Source organism: Linepithema humile, chromosome 3 (assembly GCF_040581485.1).
Source record: "Linepithema humile isolate Giens D197 chromosome 3, Lhum_UNIL_v1.0, whole genome shotgun sequence".
NCBI classification, from domain to species: Eukaryota; Metazoa; Arthropoda; class Insecta; order Hymenoptera; family Formicidae; genus Linepithema; species Linepithema humile.
The window spans coordinates 9,361,807-9,381,942 of NC_090130.1; the positions used below are offsets into that span (position 1 = coordinate 9,361,807).

Genomic DNA, 20,136 nt, shown 5'->3' on the forward strand with positions numbered 1-20,136 from the left:
CATTACAAAATGAATTTTCGCATTTATTCAAATTCTTTATGTCTCTTATTTCTTTTATATATTTTTTATCTTTATTATTTTCAAATATGTCATTAATTTTAGATTGATTTTTAAGCATTCTGCATCCATAATAAAACATATTAAGTACATTTTTGATTTCGCTTATCATACTAGGATGTACAAATATTTTATTTCCTAATGGTATTTTCCCTGAATGGCCATTACATCCAGTATTTTTAGTAAGTTGACATGTGTCACATTCTACATTATTAACTTCTCCTAATCTTCTATCCTTAATAGTACCTATTTCAGATGATTGTTTATTTTTATTGATTTCTATATCTGTAGATTCTACTAATTCGTTAGTTAATATACTGAATTTTAGTTGAATATCCATGTTTTTAAAAGTTGATATTTATTTTAGTATATAGATAGATAATTTTGTTTGTTCCCCTTAAGGTTACAATTTACATCTCTTTTCCTCTGCTTAATTCTACTTCTTATTCTAACTTATCCTATTCTCTTAATCTAACTTATCCTATTTTTCTGTCACATGAGTGCTATGTCCCTTCAGAACTCACACTCACCCGACATTTCCTCTATACTCTTTACACACACACACCGTCCCTATGCTATGGGGACTTCCGTTTCCTCTTGCTTTTTATTTCTCATGCTCTACCCCTCTCTATCACGCCCCCCCCCTCTCTCTCTCTCTCTCTCTCTCTCTCTCTCTCTCTCTCTCTCTCTCTCTCTCTCTCTCTCCTTCTCTCTCTTTCTCTCTCCTTCTCTCTCTCTCTCATTCTCTCACTCATTCATTTTCTCTCCTCCTCCCCCTCTATCCCTCTCTCTTCCTCCCTTCTCTTCCTTCTACCTCTCTCCTCCTCCACCTCTCTCATCCACTATTCCCCCTCTCCCTCTCCTCCTAGCACCTCTCTTACTACCTCTTGCCAGATTCCCTCTCCCCGACTCCACTCCCTACATTCCTGCCACACATGTTCCCATGTCTCCTCCCCTCACCCACATATCCTGCACACTCTCTTCTCCTCTTCCAACCAATACTTCCCTTCACATACCTCATTTCCCAGTCTAAACCTTGCCACTCTCCTACACCTACTTTCCCCCATCCCTTTTTTAAATATCCTGGTATTCCTTCTTCCCTAATCTCCTTATACTATCTGTTATACTTCGAATCTCTTATCCTTTGCTCTCTTTCCTTTTTCTGCCTCTCCTTATCTTTCCTGATCATCTCTCCAAACCACATTTCCTTTTCGTCTCTCCTTTTTTCAATCTCTTCCATCCTCATTTCTCTCTCCTCAAAAAACTTTTCCCTTTCCCTTTCCCATGTTGACTCTCCCCTTCCCCTCCTCGCCCTTTCCTTTATCTCTTCCCAGCACCTCTTCGCCAACTCACCCTTTCCCTCTTCTAGCCTTTTTTCATATCCCCATGCCCTTATCCCTGCCCTTCCTCTTAATTTCTCTCTTTTCAGTTCCTCTCTTATCATATATCCTGGTGTCTGCCTATCTACTCCCAATATCCATCTTAAATACCTTTCTTCCAGCCTTTCCATTCCTTCCCTTTCCTCCCATCCCCATATTTCCACCCCGTATGCCATCACCGTCCAAACTAACCTATCAAACAACCATAATCTCCTCCCCCAATCCTTTCCAAACCTTCTCTTTCCTATCCCCCATACTTGCCCCATTACTGCCGCTGCCCTTTTTACTCTGTCCCTTACCTGTGCTTCCTGTTTTCCATTGCTCTGCATTACATACCCTAGATACTTTATCTCTTTCACCTCTTCCATTTTTCTCCCTTTCCACCTCCAATCTTTCTTTTTCACCCTTCCCCCCCCTTTCCTAAATCTTACTATCTTTGTCTTGTCTGGATTTAGTTCCATCCTTTTTCTATCTAAATAACTCTCCAGTCTACTTATCATGCTTCTCATCTCATCCTCTCCTTCTGCTAATAAAACCATGTCATCCGCATATGCCAGCGTATATATCCTTTTCCCCCCTACCTTTACTCCCCTCCATTTAACTTTTCCCATCTCTTCCTCTATATCCGCTAGTAACAGATTAAATAGCAAAGGACTTAAGGGGCACCCCTGTCTCACCCCTCTCGCTGTTCAAAATTCTTCCCCCAAATCCTCTCCCACCCTCACTCTACTTATTGTCTCTCCTAACATCTCCTCTACCCTTTCTATCAATCCGTTCCTAATCCCCCTCTCTTTCATTGTTTCTAACAACACCCCCCTGTCCACCGAATCAAACGCCGCTCTTAAGTCCACAAATAATGCCACCATTTTTCCTCCTCTTTTCCCCACTTGCCTATTTATCAAATAATTTAGTACATATATGTTGTCAATCGTTCCCATCCCTTTCCTGAACCCCGTTTGATTCGGTGGTAAAATTCCTTTCCCCTCCACCTCCTCCCTTAATCTTTCCATAAGCACCATCATATACACTTTGTATAGCGTTGGCATTAATGTTATCCCTCTGTAATCTTCCACCACCTTTCCTGCGCCTCTTTTTATTATCGGCACCATTATTTCTTTCTTCCATCCTTCTGGCCATCCCTCCCCTTTCCATATCCTATTACAATATCCCCATATCCATTCCTCCATTTCCTCCCCGCCATATTTCCACGCCTCCCCTGTAATCCCATCTATCCCTGCCGCTTTTCCATCCTTTAAATTTCTTATTGCCTCCTTTATTTCCCTCTTGCTTATTCCTTCCTCCTCTTCCCCCTTTCTCCTCCCTTTTCCCTCATTCCCTTTTACCACCCTTACCTCTACTCCCCCCATTATCCTCATGAAGTACTCCTTCCGCTTCTTTATCTCAATTTCTCCCTGTATTCCCCTTCTTTTCTTTCTTTCTTTATTCACTATTTTCCATACTTCCTTCTCTCTTCTAGCTCCCGCCGCTTTCTTTTCCCACCTGTCATTCTCTTCTTTCTTTTTTTGCCTGCATAATTCCTTATACTCCAATTTACTTTTCTTATATCTCTCCTCCTCCCCTGTTCCCTTTCTGCATCTCCTCATCTCTCCTCTCACCTCCCTCTTCTTCTCTTCACATTCTTTATCCCACCACCCCCCTTTTCCTTCTTCTTCCTTATCATGTTCTTTCTCCGTTTCTTTTATTGCCAATTTCAATCTCCTTTCCAGTTCTTCCCATTCCTTCTCCATATCCTCTTTTCCTAATTCTATCTTTCCCAGTTTCCGCCTAAATATTCTTTTCCCTTCCTCATCCCATCTTCCCCTTCCAACTTTCCTTTCCTTTTTAGCTCCACCCTTTTTTCCTCCCTCTCCTCTTATTCTCACTTTCACCGGTTGATGATCTGAGTCTATTTCATCCCCTATTTCCATTTTCTCTATCCTCTCCCTCACTTCCTCATTCCCCATCACATAGTCTATAACCGTGTTGCCTTTCCCTCCTGTAAATGTGTAACGGTGCGACTTCCCGTATGGGAGCGGTTAGCGCGGTTAAGCTCGCCGGTGCCAGGATTCGGAATGCGGAACGGGTGAGACTCCAAATAAGTAGGCGCGGTTAAGTCGTAAACTATGATATATTTTAGCTTTCTTATGTACAATATATACAGGGTGTTCTGCCGTCGGACTTGGTTCGGCCAAGCTAGGCGAAAGAATAGCGGTAAACGCAAGATACCCAGAATAGGGGTAAGCGCAAAGTAACGAATACAAAGAATAGCGGTAAACGCAAGATACCGTAACGAAAATAAGGAATAGCGGTAAGCGTAAGATGCAAAGTAACGAATACAAAGAATCGCGGTAACCGCAAGATACCGTAACGAAAGTAAGGAATAGCGGTAGGCGTAAGATGCAAAGTAACGAATACAAAGAATAGCGGTAAACGCAAGATACCGTAACGAAAATAAGGAATAGCGGTAAGCGTAAGATACCAAGAATAGTGGTAAGCGCAAAGTAACGAATACAGAGAACAGCGGTAAACGCAAGGTACCGTACCGAATAGCGGTAAGCCAAGTATAGCGGTAAGCGCACGCGGTCGGAGGCCGGGAGCACCCGGCTGAGTCAGGGAGCGCCCTGGCTCGGGTACGGAAATCGGTCGGGAACCGGGAGCACCCGGTAGAGTCAGGGAGCGCCCTGGCTCGTATACGGAGATCGGTCGGGAACCGGGAGCACCCGGTAGAGTCAGGGAGCGCCCTGGCTCGTATAGGATTGGCTTCGAGGTGTCACGCTCGAAGCCGGACGGGACTGTCCCGGTCTCGGCCGAGACCGGCCTTTTATACCCGTCCCGGTGATCCCCACCCGTGACGGGCTCCCACCTAGCCGCTGTTCGGACCGGGTTCGGTCTCCGAACTGGCGGTCCGTAGGGATGACGCCTTAAGGCGTCGTCACACCACCTCCCCCTTTTGGAGATGCCGTTCGGTGGACCGACCGGAGCTTACCCCTCCGGTCGAATTTCAGTACCACCTTACCGTTGGGTGTCATCACCCGGTACTTGCGGTTCCGGTGGACCGCCCAATGAGGCACCTCGACCTGGGTGCCGTCGTCGAGGCGGACTGGAATCGCCGGGAACTCGATGGGCCCCGGGACCGGTGGCTGCGGCACGTCGTCCTTTGATGCCGTGCCGGGGCGGCCTAGTGGTTTCCCCTGGTTGTCAGGCGCGGGAGGTCGTGCATCCCTTACCTTAGAGGGCGCCGGCGCCGTAGGCCTCGCTTGGGCAGGCCCCGTGGATGGCCGAATCCCGGGCGGACTAGCGGCCGCTGCCCTCAGGATGGCAGACCGGGGTGGAATCTTCGGCCCGGCGGCCGTCTGCAACCGCCGGATCTCGGTACGCGGCCTGCGTACCGGCCGCAGCGGTGGTGGGGAGGCGAGCCATTCCGCTTTCCTCCGTTGGTCGGCATCCGACCTCTGTATCGTAGTGCCGACCCGAGGTGCGCGCGCCGGCACGGGAGGGCCGCAAGGGCGTTGGGGCCCCTCGTCTCCTGAGCTGTCGCTGATGCTCCCGAAGAGCTCTTCAACCTCGCGTTGTCGGTTGTCCATCATCGTGTGCGATCTCTTCATGACTGGCGTGTGAGCTAAATGCCGCGCTCGATAGGATCGCCCGTGGCGCCCGCCGGTGGCCTTTAGCGGTTCTCCGGTGGGCTCGGTTCGGTAGCTCGGTCGGTCAGCAGTGTTTTCCCTTACCGACACTGCACATACCTCGTCGCCCGTCGCGGCGGGCTCTGCCTCGGTTATCTCCAAATCGTCCGGTGGGCCTGGCTTCAGATCCTGGATGTGCACATGTCGGTACCACTTCCCACGTGAGTCCTGGAGGTCGACAATGACCGGTGAAGGTATCCGTCGCACGGTCATTGGGCCAACATACCGCGGCGCTAACTTCGCGTTGAACGCCTCTGCTTTCGTGGACAGTGGTCGGTCTCGTTTCCATACCCGGTCGCCGATCTTTGGCCGCCACTCACGGCGTCGCAGATTGCAGTGGTGTTCCTGTTGTTGGAACGCCCTGGCGAGCTGTATGCGCACGACCTCGTAGACTTCCTCCAATTGTCGCTGGTTGTTTTCGGCTCCCGGCGATGGGCCGTCCCGGCTCCGGTCTTCTGCGTGTGGTGCGGCTAGTTCCCTCCCGTGGTTGAGGTACGCCGGCGTGTAACTGGTGCTCTCGTGGCGTGCGGTGTTATAAGCGAATTGCAGGGCCGGGATACGGGCGTCCCAATTCCGGTGGTCTCGGTCGACGTACTGAGCGATCATTGTCTTGATGGTTCGGTTCGCCCTTTCCACCGAATTGCAATGAGGTGCGTACGCGGGAGTGGTTCGGTGCCGGATGCCGAAGGTCCGTAACAGTTCCCGGAACTCGCGCGAGCAAAACTGCGTCCCGTTGTCGGAGCTGATCTCGTGTGGGCAGCCATGCCGATAAACCAGCCGGTGAGTTACTTCTCGCGTTACGTTAGGGGCCGTGGCCTTCCGTAACGGCACCATCTCCAGCCACTTGCTGAATCGGTCCTGCATGGTGAGTAGCCATGTATGCCCCTGGTGAGATCTGGGCAACGGGCCCACTAAGTCGATGGAAACCCGTTCCCAGGGTGCGGTTACGGCTGTGGGGTGCAGGTTTCCGGCCGGTCTCTGCGTGGGCACCTTGTGGGCGAGACAATTCTCGCAACTCCGCACGTATCGTGCGACCTCCCGGAACATGTTGGGCCAGAAGTACCGTCTGGCGGTCCGTGCGATCGTCTTCGCGATCCCTAGGTGACCGGCGGTCGGTTCGTCGTGCATGCGTTGGAGCACCGCGGCACGCTGGTGTTTCGGCACACATAACTTCCACTGGTCGTGGGCCGGTGTCTCGTGGAAGTTGAGGTCATGCAGGATGTGTCGGTAGAGCTGCCCGTCCTGAATTCTATAATCCGGGTAGTCCTCTGGCCGTTGCTCGACCGCGTTCCTCATCGTTTCGTACCACCCCTTCCGGTCGCCCTGTTGGATGGCGCTCGCGGCCGGTTCCCGGGAAAGAGCGTCGGCTACCTGGTTCTGTGCGCCTCGGCGGTAACGGATCTCAAAATCGTACTGTTGGAGTTCTATTACCCATCGGCCTAGTCGTCCGGCGGGGCTCTCCAGTCGCTGTAGCCACTTAAGAGACTGGTGATCCGTAAGCACCGTGAAGTGGTAGCCCTCCAAGTAATCCCGCATCTTGCGGATGCCCCAGACGATCGCCAGGCATTCCAGCTCGGTCGCGCTGTAATTCCGCTCTGCCTGGTTCAAGGTGCGGCTGGCGAAGGCCACCACACGTTCCTTGGTGTCGTGCGGCTGGGTGAGTACGGCCCCTAGCCCCACCGTGCTGGCGTCTGTCTGCAGGATGAAGGGGCGGCTGAAGTCGGGGCAGGCTAATACCGGAGCGGTAGTCAGGGCCCTCTTTAGGCTCTGGAAGGCCTCTTCCTCCTGGGCCGTCCATTTCCACCGGACATTCTTCCCGGTCAGGTGAGTGAGCGGTGCGGCGATGGTGGAGAAGTTGGCGATGAATCTTCGGTACCACGAGGCCATCCCGAGGAATTGCCGTATCCTGCGTACGGTTGTCGGCGCCGGCCAGTTGGCAATAGCACTGATCTTCTCCGGATCCGTGCGTACGCCCTCTCGGTCCACGATGTGGCCCAGGTATCGGAGGCTGGGCCGGCAGAAGTGGCATTTATCCGGGTTCAGCCGCAGTTTGGCTTCCCGTAGCCGCTTGAAGACTTCTGCCAGGTGGCGCAGATGATCCGAAAAGGTGGGGCTCGCTACCACTATATCGTCCAGGTAGACGAGCACGTGGGGCTCCAACTCCGGCCCCAAGACGGAGTCCAACAGCCTCTGGAACGTAGCCGGTGCCGAGTGGAGTCCGAACGGCATCACTCTGAACTGGCGTAGCCCCCGTCCCGGTATGGTGAAAGCGGTCAGCGGTCGGCTTGCTTCTGTCAGCGGGACTTGCCAGTACCCGCTCTTGAGGTCCAGCGTCGACAGGTACTGTGCTCCTCTGAGTTTGTCGAGCGTCGCGGTCACTTGTGGAAGAGGATAGGCGTCCTTTTCCGCTACCTCGTTCAGCTTTCGGTAATCAACGCAGAAGCGGTAGGTGCCGTCCTTCTTTTTGACTACCACCACCGGCGAGCTCCAGGCACTTGTGGACGGTTCGATGATGCCCTCCTTTTCCATCCGCTCGACTTCCTGGTCAATGATGGCCTGCATGGCCGGGTTCCTCGGTCGGTACCGCTGCTTGATCGGAGTCGCCTGCTTCAGCCGGATGTGGTGCTCGGTCCGGTCGGTGGGCCCTTTAATTCGGTCGAACTTGGGCAGTTCTTCTGCCAGAAATGCCTCCAGCTGTTGCGCCTGGTCTGCGGTTTCCTTTAGGTCACGGCGTGCGGCTCCGATTTGGTGTACCCATCGCGTTTGGTCACGTGGTGGTGGTGGGAGAGCGATCCCCAGCTTGGCCCAGAGATCCGTGCCGATGAGGAGCGGTGTGTCCAATGCGGGGAGGACCGCGAATCGGTGCTTCACCGTTCGGCCGGGTATCGCGACCGGTACCTCCATACGGCCTTGTATCCCAGTGCTTGTGCCGTCTGCCATGTGTAGTTGACCGTGCCCCGGGGCAATTCGATAGCCGCGTTGTTCCAGTGCGCGGACGATCTGGGCGCTCAGCAAGGATATCTCGGATCCCGAGTCTAGCAAGGCCCAGGCGGCGCGGCCTCCGATCTGCACGCGCAGGTACGGTCGTGGCCGGTATCGGATTCGGAGTTGGGCCGAGCGATTGCCACGGTCTTCCCGGCCCTCACGCCGTTTCCCGTCGGTGGATGGCATTCCCGGGTCAACACTCCATCCCGGCCGCACTGCGAGCAGAATTTCTTGGCGGGCTGGCGGCAGTCTCGCCGGGTGTGTCCTCGCTGCTTGCAGCGCCAGCAGCACTCGGTTCGATTGTACACGGTGGAGGCTACCTTGCCTTGGCCAGCCTGGGTCGACCGCGGGCAGTCAGACTGCCTTTCCTTCCGGCGAGCCTGGATCTTCTCGAGCTCGGCCACTCGTGCGGTCAGGTCTTCAATACTGGGGACGGTGCCCGGCGGAATGTATAGCTGGTAGTCGGGGCTCATATTCTCCACAATTTGTTCGAGCTGTTCCTCCGGCGAGAACCCCCCGGCCCGTCGCATCATGGTCTGGAGCACGGTGACGAAGTCTCGGAATGGCTCGCCGGCTTTCTGTTGCCGCCCTTGGATGTCCCTCTTCAGCTGCTTTTGGTACCCCGGCGGTAAGTAATGTGTCCGGAAGGCCCACCGGAATTCGGCCCATGTTGCCCAGGCGGCCCGGTTGTTCCGGAACCATAGTAGGGCATTGCCTTTTAGCATCTCGGGTAGGCCGAGGAGTAAGTGACTCTCCTCGTACCCGTACTCGTGGCCCAGCTCTTCCACGCGCTCGATGAACGTGATGGGGTCCTTCCCATCGAAGTGCTGTCCCCACTTCCGGATCTGGTTGAGAACCTGAGTTCTCTCGGTCAGGCTTGGCGGTGGTGGGGCCTCGTTCCCCATGAGGTCGGCCACCGAGCCACTTGTCCCCGGCTTGGACATGTCGTCTGTTTCAAAGTGTGGGTTCTGCCGTGCGAATATCACGAGCCGTTTGCGTAGCTCGTCCAACCTCCCACTGCTGTCCAGGCCGTGTCGGTCCAAGATTTTCTTCGCTTCCTCCTTGCTCAGCGCATATACCCACTTGGGCATCGATCACTACTATATTTGGAGTCTCGGGTTTACGGTCCCTGTTCGGGCGCCATGTAACGGTGCGACTTCCCGTATGGGAGCGGTTAGCGCGGTTAAGCTCGCCGGTGCCAGGATTCGGAATGCGGAACGGGTGAGACTCCAAATAAGTAGGCGCGGTTAAGTCGTAAACTATGATATATTTTAGCTTTTTTATGTACAATATATACAGGGTGTTCTGCCGTCGGACTTGGTTCGGCCAAGCTAGGCGAAAGAATAGCGGTAAACGCAAGATACCCAGAATAGGGGTAAGCGCAAAGTAACGAATACAAAGAATAGCGGTAAACGCAAGATACCGTAACGAAAATAAGGAATAGCGGTAAGCGTAAGATGCAAAGTAACGAATACAAAGAATCGCGGTAACCGCAAGATACCGTAACGAAAGTAAGGAATAGCGGTAAGCGTAAGATACCAAGAATAGTGGTAAGCGCAAAGTAACGAATACAGAGAACAGCGGTAAACGCAAGGTACCGTACCGAATAGCGGTAAGCCAAGTATAGCGGTAAGCGCACGCGGTCGGAGGCCGGGAGCACCCGGCTGAGTCAGGGAGCGCCCTGGCTCGGGTACGGAAATCGGTCGGGAACCGGGAGCACCCGGTAGAGTCAGGGAGCGCCCTGGCTCGTATAGGCTTGGCTTCGAGGTGTCACGCTCGAAGCCGGACGGGACTGTCCCGGTCTCGGCCGAGACCGGCCTTTTATACCCGTCCCGGTGATCCCCACCCGTGACGGGCTCCCACCTAGCCGCCGTTCGGACCGGGTTCGGTCTCCGAACTGGCGGTCCGTAGGGATGACGCCTTAAGGCGTCGTCACAAATGTATATTCCCCCTTCTCATCTCCCTCCATATTTCCATTAAACAGGCTCCATCCCCTTTCTTCTACAAATTCTATTAATACCTTTCTTATTTACTTTTCCGTCCTTTGATTTCCTCTTTCCCCTTTCCCACTCCTTATCCTCCTTTTCTATTTCCACACGTCCCCCCTCCCTTCCTGTTCTTGCATTGAAATCCCCCCCTATAATCGTTTTTATACCTTCTCCTGCTTCCTCTACCCACCTTCCCAATCCCTGTAATCTTTCCTCCATATTTTTATTCACATACACCCCCACTACCCTCCATCTTTCCTTCCCTTGCTTCACTCTGCCCACTATTATCCCTTCTCTTTCTGTCTCTATCTTCGTCCCTTTTTCTACCATCTCTCTTCTTATTCCCATTATCATTCCCCCCATTGCCCTTCCTTTCCTATTCTTTCTGCTTGCAAATTGCGCTTCCCACACATATCCCCCCGGTAACCTTCTTCTTATCCTCTCCCACCCTTTCTGGTCCATCCATGTCTCCAATAATACTATAATATCCTTATTTTAGTATATATTTTCAATATTCTTAATTTAATTCATTGTATAATTAATAACAGGAAGTTGTTAAAAAAATGTTTAAAAAAAATTAATATAAAAAGTTACTACAAGTTATATCTTGTAAACTGTTGTTAATAAATTTATGAGAATAATTAGATTCATATTTTGAATTTATTATATTTAAATATTTAATTATGCTATTATTATAGTCATAAATGTCATCTTTTATATTTGTTCTATATTTTATATTCAATTTTATCATATTATGTTTGTAATAATCTAAAGAATAACCATGAAAACTACATATATTATCTAACTTTCTATTACTTGAAAAAATTATTTTTTTAATACTTTTATCTTTGTAAATATAATTGTCTCTTATATTTAATATATGTGACCTCTTGTTGATATCTTTAAATAAAGAATATTTATTTACAATTATTTCATAATCAGTAGTGTCAAAATCAGATTTATCTATTAATATACAATACATTAAAATGTTAAAGAATTTTGATCTATACAATTTACTATTTTTTTCTATATGACATTTTTTAATTATATTATTCAACAATGCATTTTTAAAATGGTTATGACCATCATCACTATTGAAATTGAATATTTTTTCGTATTCTTCTCTTAAATTGTATTCTGCATGATTGATACTTATATGTATAATTTCTTCTTTATTATATAGATATACTTCTTTTAAAAATCCTTTAAAATAATTGTCTAAATAATTTTCAAAATGTTGAAAATGTTTATGAATATTATCATTAAGGTGGTAATATATACATCTTTTAACATATTTAATATCCTGACATTTTTCACATTTATAGTATCTATTGCAATATTTCAAAATTTGTTTGTTTTTAATAATATTTAAAATAGATCTAAAATAGTCTTTTCTATATAATGATATATATAGAAATCTTATTATATCTAATAATTTATTTTTTTCATTATATTTATTTTCTTTAATATATAATTTTCCACACGAACGCATATATTCTAAATTACATTCCATATTTTAGGTGAGTTAATGTAAAGATATATGTTATCAATACATTAGTCAGAAATTCTATTTATTAATATATAATGTTAATATTATTAAATGACGATTAATATATTGGTGTAAGAATATTTGCCATATATCCAAGTTTAATGTTTAACAGTGGAAATATCAGATTGATGGAGACCATTTAAATTTAATTACTTTTCGTATTAATTTTTTGCATGCTACTATTGCTCCTTCGTAATTTTAAATTCGGGGAAAAATTAAAAATTATGCACATACCTCGGAATTGGAATAATTTGCTAAACTCCGTATTACACTCAACACGTGGAATAACTATGCGCTCCAACGTTACGTTCTAGACGATGTTGACTGCCAGAAGGACAAGTAAAAAGTGAAAAGAGGGATGCATTCGTAAAACCGTTTTAGACTGTAATTGCAAGTTAGGTATAGGAAATCAACCAATCACAGTAAAGTAGCTGGCCGGGTAGGTTGTAACAATGTGCATTCCGCACTGTTACTAAAGGTACCTTTTCATGGTAGCGATCGTCGCGACTTTTATAGCGATCAGAGAGTCACGTGACTTCATCAGTCGCTTGAAAGTCGTCGCTGTTAGTCGCTTCTGTAGTTAGATTTGGTCTATCTTGCAGCGACAATAGGCTACTAATCGCTACTTGCTATTTGAATTTTTTATCATGAGTGATACAGATGAACTAATTGAGCAGGAAAATGAGGTAAGTAATATAATATTAAAAATACAATATAAATATATAGCTCTTTTTCTTATTCAAATAATATTCTTGAAAAAAAACAAGCTGACAGAGCCGGAGCTAGTTATAATTGCTCAAATTTCCCTTTATTATAAACATTACATACGTTTCGGCCTAAAGGACGTGGCCATCTTCAGTGTAACAAAATAAAAAAATCGTCGTTAGTCGTAAAACGTTGACAAGATAGTCAATTTAGGTAACGCATCCTTATCTTGATATGGATAGTACATTTTTTCATAAATTTATGAGAAGCCATGGATCATCTATCTTCGGAGATCCGTTAGAAATAAGTATCAAGTAAATAACATGCGTTGACGGCAGTGAGCCAGGCTTGACAGTCAATGTCATTTACAGTCATGTTATTTACTTGATACTTATTTCTAACGGATCTCCGAAGATAGATGATCCATGGCTTCTCATAAATTTATGAAAAAATGTACTATCCATATCAAGATAAGGATGCGTTACCTAAATTGACTATCTTGTCAACGTTTTACGACTAACGACGATTTTTTTATTTTGTTACACTGAAGATGGCCACGTCCTTTAGGCCGAAACGTATGTAGTGTTTATAATAAAGGGAAATTTGAGCAATTATAACTAGCTCCGGCTCTGTCAGCTTGTTTTTTTTCAAGAATATTATTTGAATAAGAAAAAGAGCTATATATTTATATTGTATTTTTAATATTATATTACTTACCTCATTTTCCTGCTCAATTAGTTCATCTGTATCACTCATGATAAAAAATTCAAATAGCAAGTAGCGATTAGTAGCCTATTGTCGCTGCAAGATAGACCAAATCTAACTACAGAAGCGACTAACAGCGACGACTTTCAAGCGACTGATGAAGTCACGTGACTCTTTGATCGCTATAAAAGTCGCGACGATCGCTACCATGAAAAGGTACCTTAAGAGCCGATCAGGTTCTACGTTATAACACCCCCCATCACTGGAATGCGGCCATACAATTGAACAAAAGCGACAGGTAGCTACCTGAATAGGATACCGAGTCGCTTTTGCTCAATTGTACGTGTATTATAATTTGTATTATTTTTCCCACCGATCGTGTTAGATTTATAAATTCCGAGAGCGCACTCCGTTCGAACATATTTATTTTCGCGCTACCATCGCTTATTAAACCGATTTGTTATTCTCAAATTACAACCACCGTTGCGATGTTTCTTTTATAATTACTCGCGTACTCAGAGTTTCTTTTGTAATTATTTTCATCTTTACTTTTAATAAACTTATTATTTATCTAAAAACTACTAATTTGGAGTCTTTCGACAAATTGCCGAACGAACCCTGATAGCCAAGCATGTTTTGCAAAATCATGCAACTTAATGCTTAGCATGAATTTTCGACTAGTTGCTGTATATTTGCTAAAAACGTAATGCATAGTCATACGTATTCAACAACACGAGGGCAGATTTGAAACATTTCGTGTCAGCAGATTCAGAGCAAACGGAGAGCAATTGTTGCTCATTTTGTTGGCAACAAAATTACTTCTATTCATGGAAAACATTTTGCTTTGTCATTCATTTTCGACAACATAAGAGCAACATGACGGTGATAGAAAAAGATAATAATGTCTGTGCTTTTGTCGTATATTTGTTAAAAACTATTTAAATATATTAATTTGTTAAAAACTGTTTAAATATGTTAATTGTGTCTTGTAACCAATATAAAATGTCGAAAATGACCTATCTTTGTGTATGTGTGTATGTGTGTTTTCGCGAGTGCGTGCAATTTAATAAATAAATAAGCGATACATCGACGATACTTGTGGCAAATTAACACAGCTTTGGTTTCTACCTATAGATATTTGCGGCAAGGTATATATATATAATAGATATGTAAAATAATAAATAAGTAAATTTTTCTTTCTAGTGATAACAAAAAGAAGGATTTATTTACTTATTATTTTATATGTTTGAAAAGAGTAAGGATGCAAAAAATATATTTAACCGTTTTCGACACGCTGTTGAATTTTTGCTAAAATTTATGACTCGGCATGTGTTGTTGGCAACTTGCTGTCATTTTGCTCTTTATGTACAGCGATAAACCATTGACAGCAAACACATAGCAACTTGACAGCAACACATGCTGAATTCATGTGATATCATACCAGAGGCAAATGACTCACACACCTTGTTCTAAATTTGCTGAAAACTAATGCCCTTTGTTTTCGGCAACGTGGCAGCAACAACACAGACAGGTGGCTATCAGGGAATCTTAACGAACCGACGAGTTATTCTCCGCATCGTAAAATTCGTTACAAGGTTTAATATGCAACTGCTAATTGGTCGGTTCTTAACCCTCAACCCCTAAAGCAATCTACAGTGTAATACGGTCTTTACATAGTCATAAAAAATTTATTAATATTAGCAATATCTACAACACGCCAAGGATTAATAGAGTAACAAATCGATCTTTTCTTACAGATAATACATATACAGGGTGTTTCGTAAATATCTAACACTGAGTACGCTACAAGATTCCTTGTATAAAAGTAAATAATAAAAGTTGTTACAAAAAAGTCGAGACACCAATAGTTTTTGAATAGTGAGCTATTGAAGTTAACCAATTACGGAGCAGAACTATCGGTAAGGCACTAGATATGTAGGTATTCTCATCCGCCATTTTGGTTCCTATTAGATGGAGAATTATAGCGTATACAGGGTGACACTTAAAGACTGCCCACTAAGTACATAGCGTTATTCCTTGCCAAAAAATGAGTCGAAAAAAGTCCTGAATCATTTTTAATAATTGACGTGTTACACATGTACGCTATACTATACTATATACGCTATAATTCTCCATCTAGTAGGAACCAAAATGGCGGATGAGAATACCTACATATCTAGTGCCTTAGTGTAACATGTACGCCATATTATACTAAGCTATACTATATACGCTATAATTCTCCATCTAGTAGGAACCAAAATGGCGGATAAGAATACCTACATATCTAGTGCCTTACTATAACATACTGGAGCGAACCTTTCAGGAGTGGGGGTGTCTCCATCGGTCGAAAAAGACAGATAGATTACGTGAGGTTAGTCTTCCTTGTCCAGCGTATGTTTTCAGCATAACGTAAAAAGAGACAGAAATCCTCACATTGCTATATGTGTCCTTTTCTAAATCGCGGACGCAGTTTTCTTTGTTCGGAATAGAAAGGCTCGCTCCAGTATGTTATAGAACTCAATGATGACACCCTACAACAAAATGGCCGCTCAACAACTGCTCAACAACTGCTCAACAACTGCTCAACAACTGCTTGGCATCTTTCAAGAATTTTTACAATATTATCAATTTGTATCACCACGCCGGGTGTCACATGTGCATACGCCTTAGACATATATACTGGAAAGGGCATAGCCTATCTAAATATACCATTGAACTATATACCATACTGGAACGAGCACATGCTACCCCCTCTATTCGACAAAACGGTCAGACAAGGCAGTGACTCGGTACCGGATTTCTCTTTCTATCTCGTCTACTCTCGACTAATAGTAGTTGTGAACACGTGACCAAAACTGTTGGTTAGATAGAGAGATCCGGGTTCGAACAGCTATCTCCATCTGACCGGTCGAGAACAAAGGCGTACTCGTTCCAGTATGGTATATATTTCAATGAAATATACATAACAAAAGTGTCCCCTACATCTATCTATCCTTGTCTGTACGAAATCGGTCAATGCGCTTGCGCGAATAAATAACCGCTTAAGTTGAAAGTAGAAAGATTTAAAATAGGTGAAAGGCATTTAAAAATTTGATTATAACAATTTATTCTTTAAGTTATATTATAATATAATTGCAATATATTATAAATTATACATAATAATATGTAGTAATATGTAAAAATAGTCTTGCAAAATAAAATATAAAAATAATGATGCACATAACCAAAAACAAATACTGTAATGAACAATAATTATATACAGGATGTACAGGATGAACTAAAATAAGATAACAAACTTTGAGGAGCGAGACCAAACATGAAAAAAAATTTGACATCAACATATGTCCGTCAAACCCACTATTACTGATATAAAATATATATTATTAATAAAAAATAAAAAAAGTAATATTTATTATTATGTAATATTCTCGCTCCTCTAAAGTTTGTTATCTTATTTTAATTATATCTTGTATATATAGTAACTAGTACAATAAAAATTATTATAATAAATAATAAAAAAAATATTTAAAAACTTCATTGATGTTTAAATAGTATTAGTTTTGTATACTTTTTTATGATTATTTCTTTAGACTTGATTATATTGGAAGGCTTGTCATAGATAAGCTTGTCTAGTTTGTTATCACACACATCAACATAATCGACGCATGCGTATTGCAATAAAATGTACAGACAAGGATAGATAGATGTTGAGGACAACGGCAAGTCAGCTATGTCCCTTCCAGTATATATGTTCTAAGATAGGCACTAAGATCTATCGCACATAAAATGATATAACTACATGTGTATAGCATAAGACCGTCTCGACCAATGAGCATCTTGCATAAAGGCGCCATATTGATTTACATAGCATAACCATTGAGTTCTATAACATACTGGAGCGAGCCTTCCTATCCCGAACAAAGAAAACTGCGTCCGCGATTTAGAAAAGGACACATATAGCAATGTGAGGATTTCTGTCTCTATTTACGTTCTATTGCTTATGCTGAAAACCACGAAGTAAGAGTAAGGAGACCTAACTACATAGATTGAAAGTGGTCACGAAAAATGTTCCGTGAAGCAGGAGGTTTGCCGAGTGGAATAACTTGCAACATTTCGTCGCCATCTTTAAATTGTCAATGACAGATGAGATCACAGTGAGAGAAAAGGTTATAAGGATTAGAAAAGCATGGAACGTAAGTATGAAATTGAAATAAACAAATAAATTTTTAAAAAATAAAAAAAATGTTACAAATTTTTAAAGAACATAAAGAATATAAAAAATATAAATCTTATATAACACAAACTATGTTTATCTTAAATAAGGTTAATATAATTATAAATATATTTTAGAGAAGAAAACGCCGTAGATGATAATATATATAATTTAGAATATACTTATCAGTATCAGTATTCAAGAAAATAAAGATTGAAAATAAAATATACATATACACACACATTTCTGCAGAGAAAAAAGGTAATAATATTAAAAAGTATTATAATATATAATATTATATTTACTTATAATAGATATAGTATAGAAGTAGTATTAAAAAAGAAAAACAAAAGTCAGTTTTAAAGTAAAAATATTAATGTTGTAGAAAAATAATATTTATATTACTTTATTATTTTTTAGCATTTCAGACAAAGAAACAAGATGAAATCTAAAAATGATGGACGCAATAATTTTAAATATTTGCAAGACAACTTGGAGTTTATTACATTTCCTTCTACTGAATGGAGTTGTTCAAGAGGGAATGAAATGTTTTTTGGTTTTCAAAAAATAAAAAGTGATTATAGTGTAAGAAAAAAAATTGCTTTTTTGCAAAATGGACAGATTAATATTTATATAAATAATGAAATTCATTCTTTTTCAAAATTTATTGTAATTGAAAATATTGAGGAAGTAAATGAATTTTTAAAAATTGTTGATAAATTGTAAAAATAATACAATATTTATAAAATCAAACAATAGTTTAAGCATTTGATTGCATATAATAAATATTTTGATAATTTTAATTTAAATTAGATATTAGAAGATTATTATATCTTGAAATTATTATCGTGAAAGCATATTAGCTTTTTATCTATATTACAAATTATGTATATATATATATATATAAATTTTAATTTTATAAAAATAGAGATTGGAATTGTAAATATGACAATAAATTGTATTAAAAAGTAAATTATTTTTTATTTTATAAAATAAACATTTTTATAAAATATAAAAGTAAGTATATAAAATATATATAAAGTTTAACGCTTACTTTTTACGCTATTGTTTTTTACAAAAAGTTATTTCAATTTTACGCCTTTTTGCATTTGTTTTTATTTGTATTACAGTTTCAACCGTATTTGTTTCATTAATTATTTGAGAATGCATATTTGTAGCATTTGGAATATTTAATTGAACTAATTTGGAAGATTTCCTTTTTTCTTTTGTTTTTTCTCTTTCAGCATTATTATTTTTGTTCGCTTGCTTGATCAAAAAAAAACATCCGTGTTATTAAATAAAAGCGAATAATATTTTTAGTAAATTCATATTTATGTTTTTCACAACCGATGAGAGTGAGTGCAGTCAGTTCAGTTCATGTTCCTCATGGTACAGCTAAAAAAGAACAGATTTAAGATGGCGACGAAATGTTGCAAGTTATTCCATTCGGCAAACCTCCTCCTTCGTGGAACATTTTTCGTGACCAACTTTTTTCTCTATACGCTATCTAGTTATGTCTCCTTACTCTTAGGCCGGCGTCACATAGAACCCGTAATCCGTAATCCGCACCGAAAGTCCGCAAAAGTTACTAGGGGTTGCGTCCGTAACGTTACGTGTGTTTTTTCTCCTTGTGTCCCATGGAGCCGTAAATACACACGTAACGGTATTACAATTTTTTATTTAACAGATTATAATTGTTTATTTGTATTTTATTCATAGGAAAACTACAGAATATATTATAATTTTAACAAAAATTTTAATTAAATCGTCAAATTTAGTTAAATAAATAAAATTAAAAAAAGTCTTACTAGTAATAACTAGTAACTTTTACGGAAATTTCATGGAATTACGGCTCCATGGGACACAAGGAGATAAAACACACGTAACGTTACGGACGCAATCCCTAGTAACTTTTGCGGACTTTCGGTGCGGATTACGGATTACGGCCGGCGTCACATAGAACCCGTAATCCGTAATCCGCACCGGAAGTCCGCAAAAGTTACTAGGGATTGCGTCCGTAACGTTACGTGTGTTTTTTCTTCTTGTGTCCCATGGAGCCGTAAATACACACGTAACGGTATTACTATTTTTTATTTAACAGATTATAATTGTTTATTTGTATTTTATTCATAAGAAAACTACAGAATATATTATAATTTTAACAAAAATTTTAATTAAATCGTCAAATTTAGTTAAATAAATAAAATTAAAAAAAGCATTACTAGTAATAACTAGTAACTTTTAGTAACTTTTACGGAAATTTCATGGAATTACGGCTCCATGGAACACAAGGAGATAAAACACACGTAACGTTACGGACGCAATCCCTAGTAACTTTTGCGGACTTTCGGTGCGGATTACGGATTACGGGTTCTATGTGACGCCGGCCTACGGGTTCTATGCATTGAGTAAAAAGAAACAGGAGGGAGCGTTTGGTCGTAAAAGTGCGGACGGAAGTGACTATATAGGGTGGTCGCTCAAGATGGCCGCTCAAGGGTGTCAATATTGAATAACTTGTTATGTTTAATTAGAAAATAATGTACAATTAAAAGAAAATAACTATAATATGCAACAATAATACCAAATTTTAATGGCGTTTTTCATTGGGATTGCACTCGTGCAGTATTTCCATAAGAGCAATGTTAAAATCTAAAATCTAAATTTATATTAAATCCTTTGTCCTTACAAAAATTTATCCATGCATTTCTTTGATCCGGATTTTTCAGAAACCTGTTTGCGAGTGAAAATTATTTAGTAATTATTGTGAATCTACAATTTCATAATACTATACATATGATTATAATCTCCAAAATAAAAATCTCATTATTGTTGATAATACTAACCGATAAAACGTTATTCCATGATTTCGAGC

The 20,136-nt window shown here is 42.2% G+C and overlaps 1 protein-coding gene and 1 long non-coding RNA gene across 2 annotated transcripts; one reads left to right on the forward strand and one right to left on the reverse strand.

Annotated features, from left to right (window-relative positions):
* Positions 1-2,125: 2,125 nt before the first annotated feature.
* On the reverse strand, positions 2,126-3,400 carry LOC136998681 (uncharacterized). The gene has a single exon (XM_067351763.1). It carries the CDS (start codon positions 3,398-3,400, stop codon positions 2,126-2,128), a length of 1,275 nt encoding a protein of 424 aa, XP_067207864.1.
* A 13,525-nt stretch (positions 3,401-16,925) lies between these two features.
* On the forward strand, positions 16,926-18,028 carry LOC136998649 (uncharacterized). The gene is made up of 3 exons (XR_010889238.1): positions 16,926-17,244; positions 17,402-17,525; positions 17,685-18,028. It is a non-coding gene; the product is annotated as an uncharacterized lncRNA (long non-coding RNA).
* Positions 18,029-20,136: the final 2,108 nt, after the last annotated feature.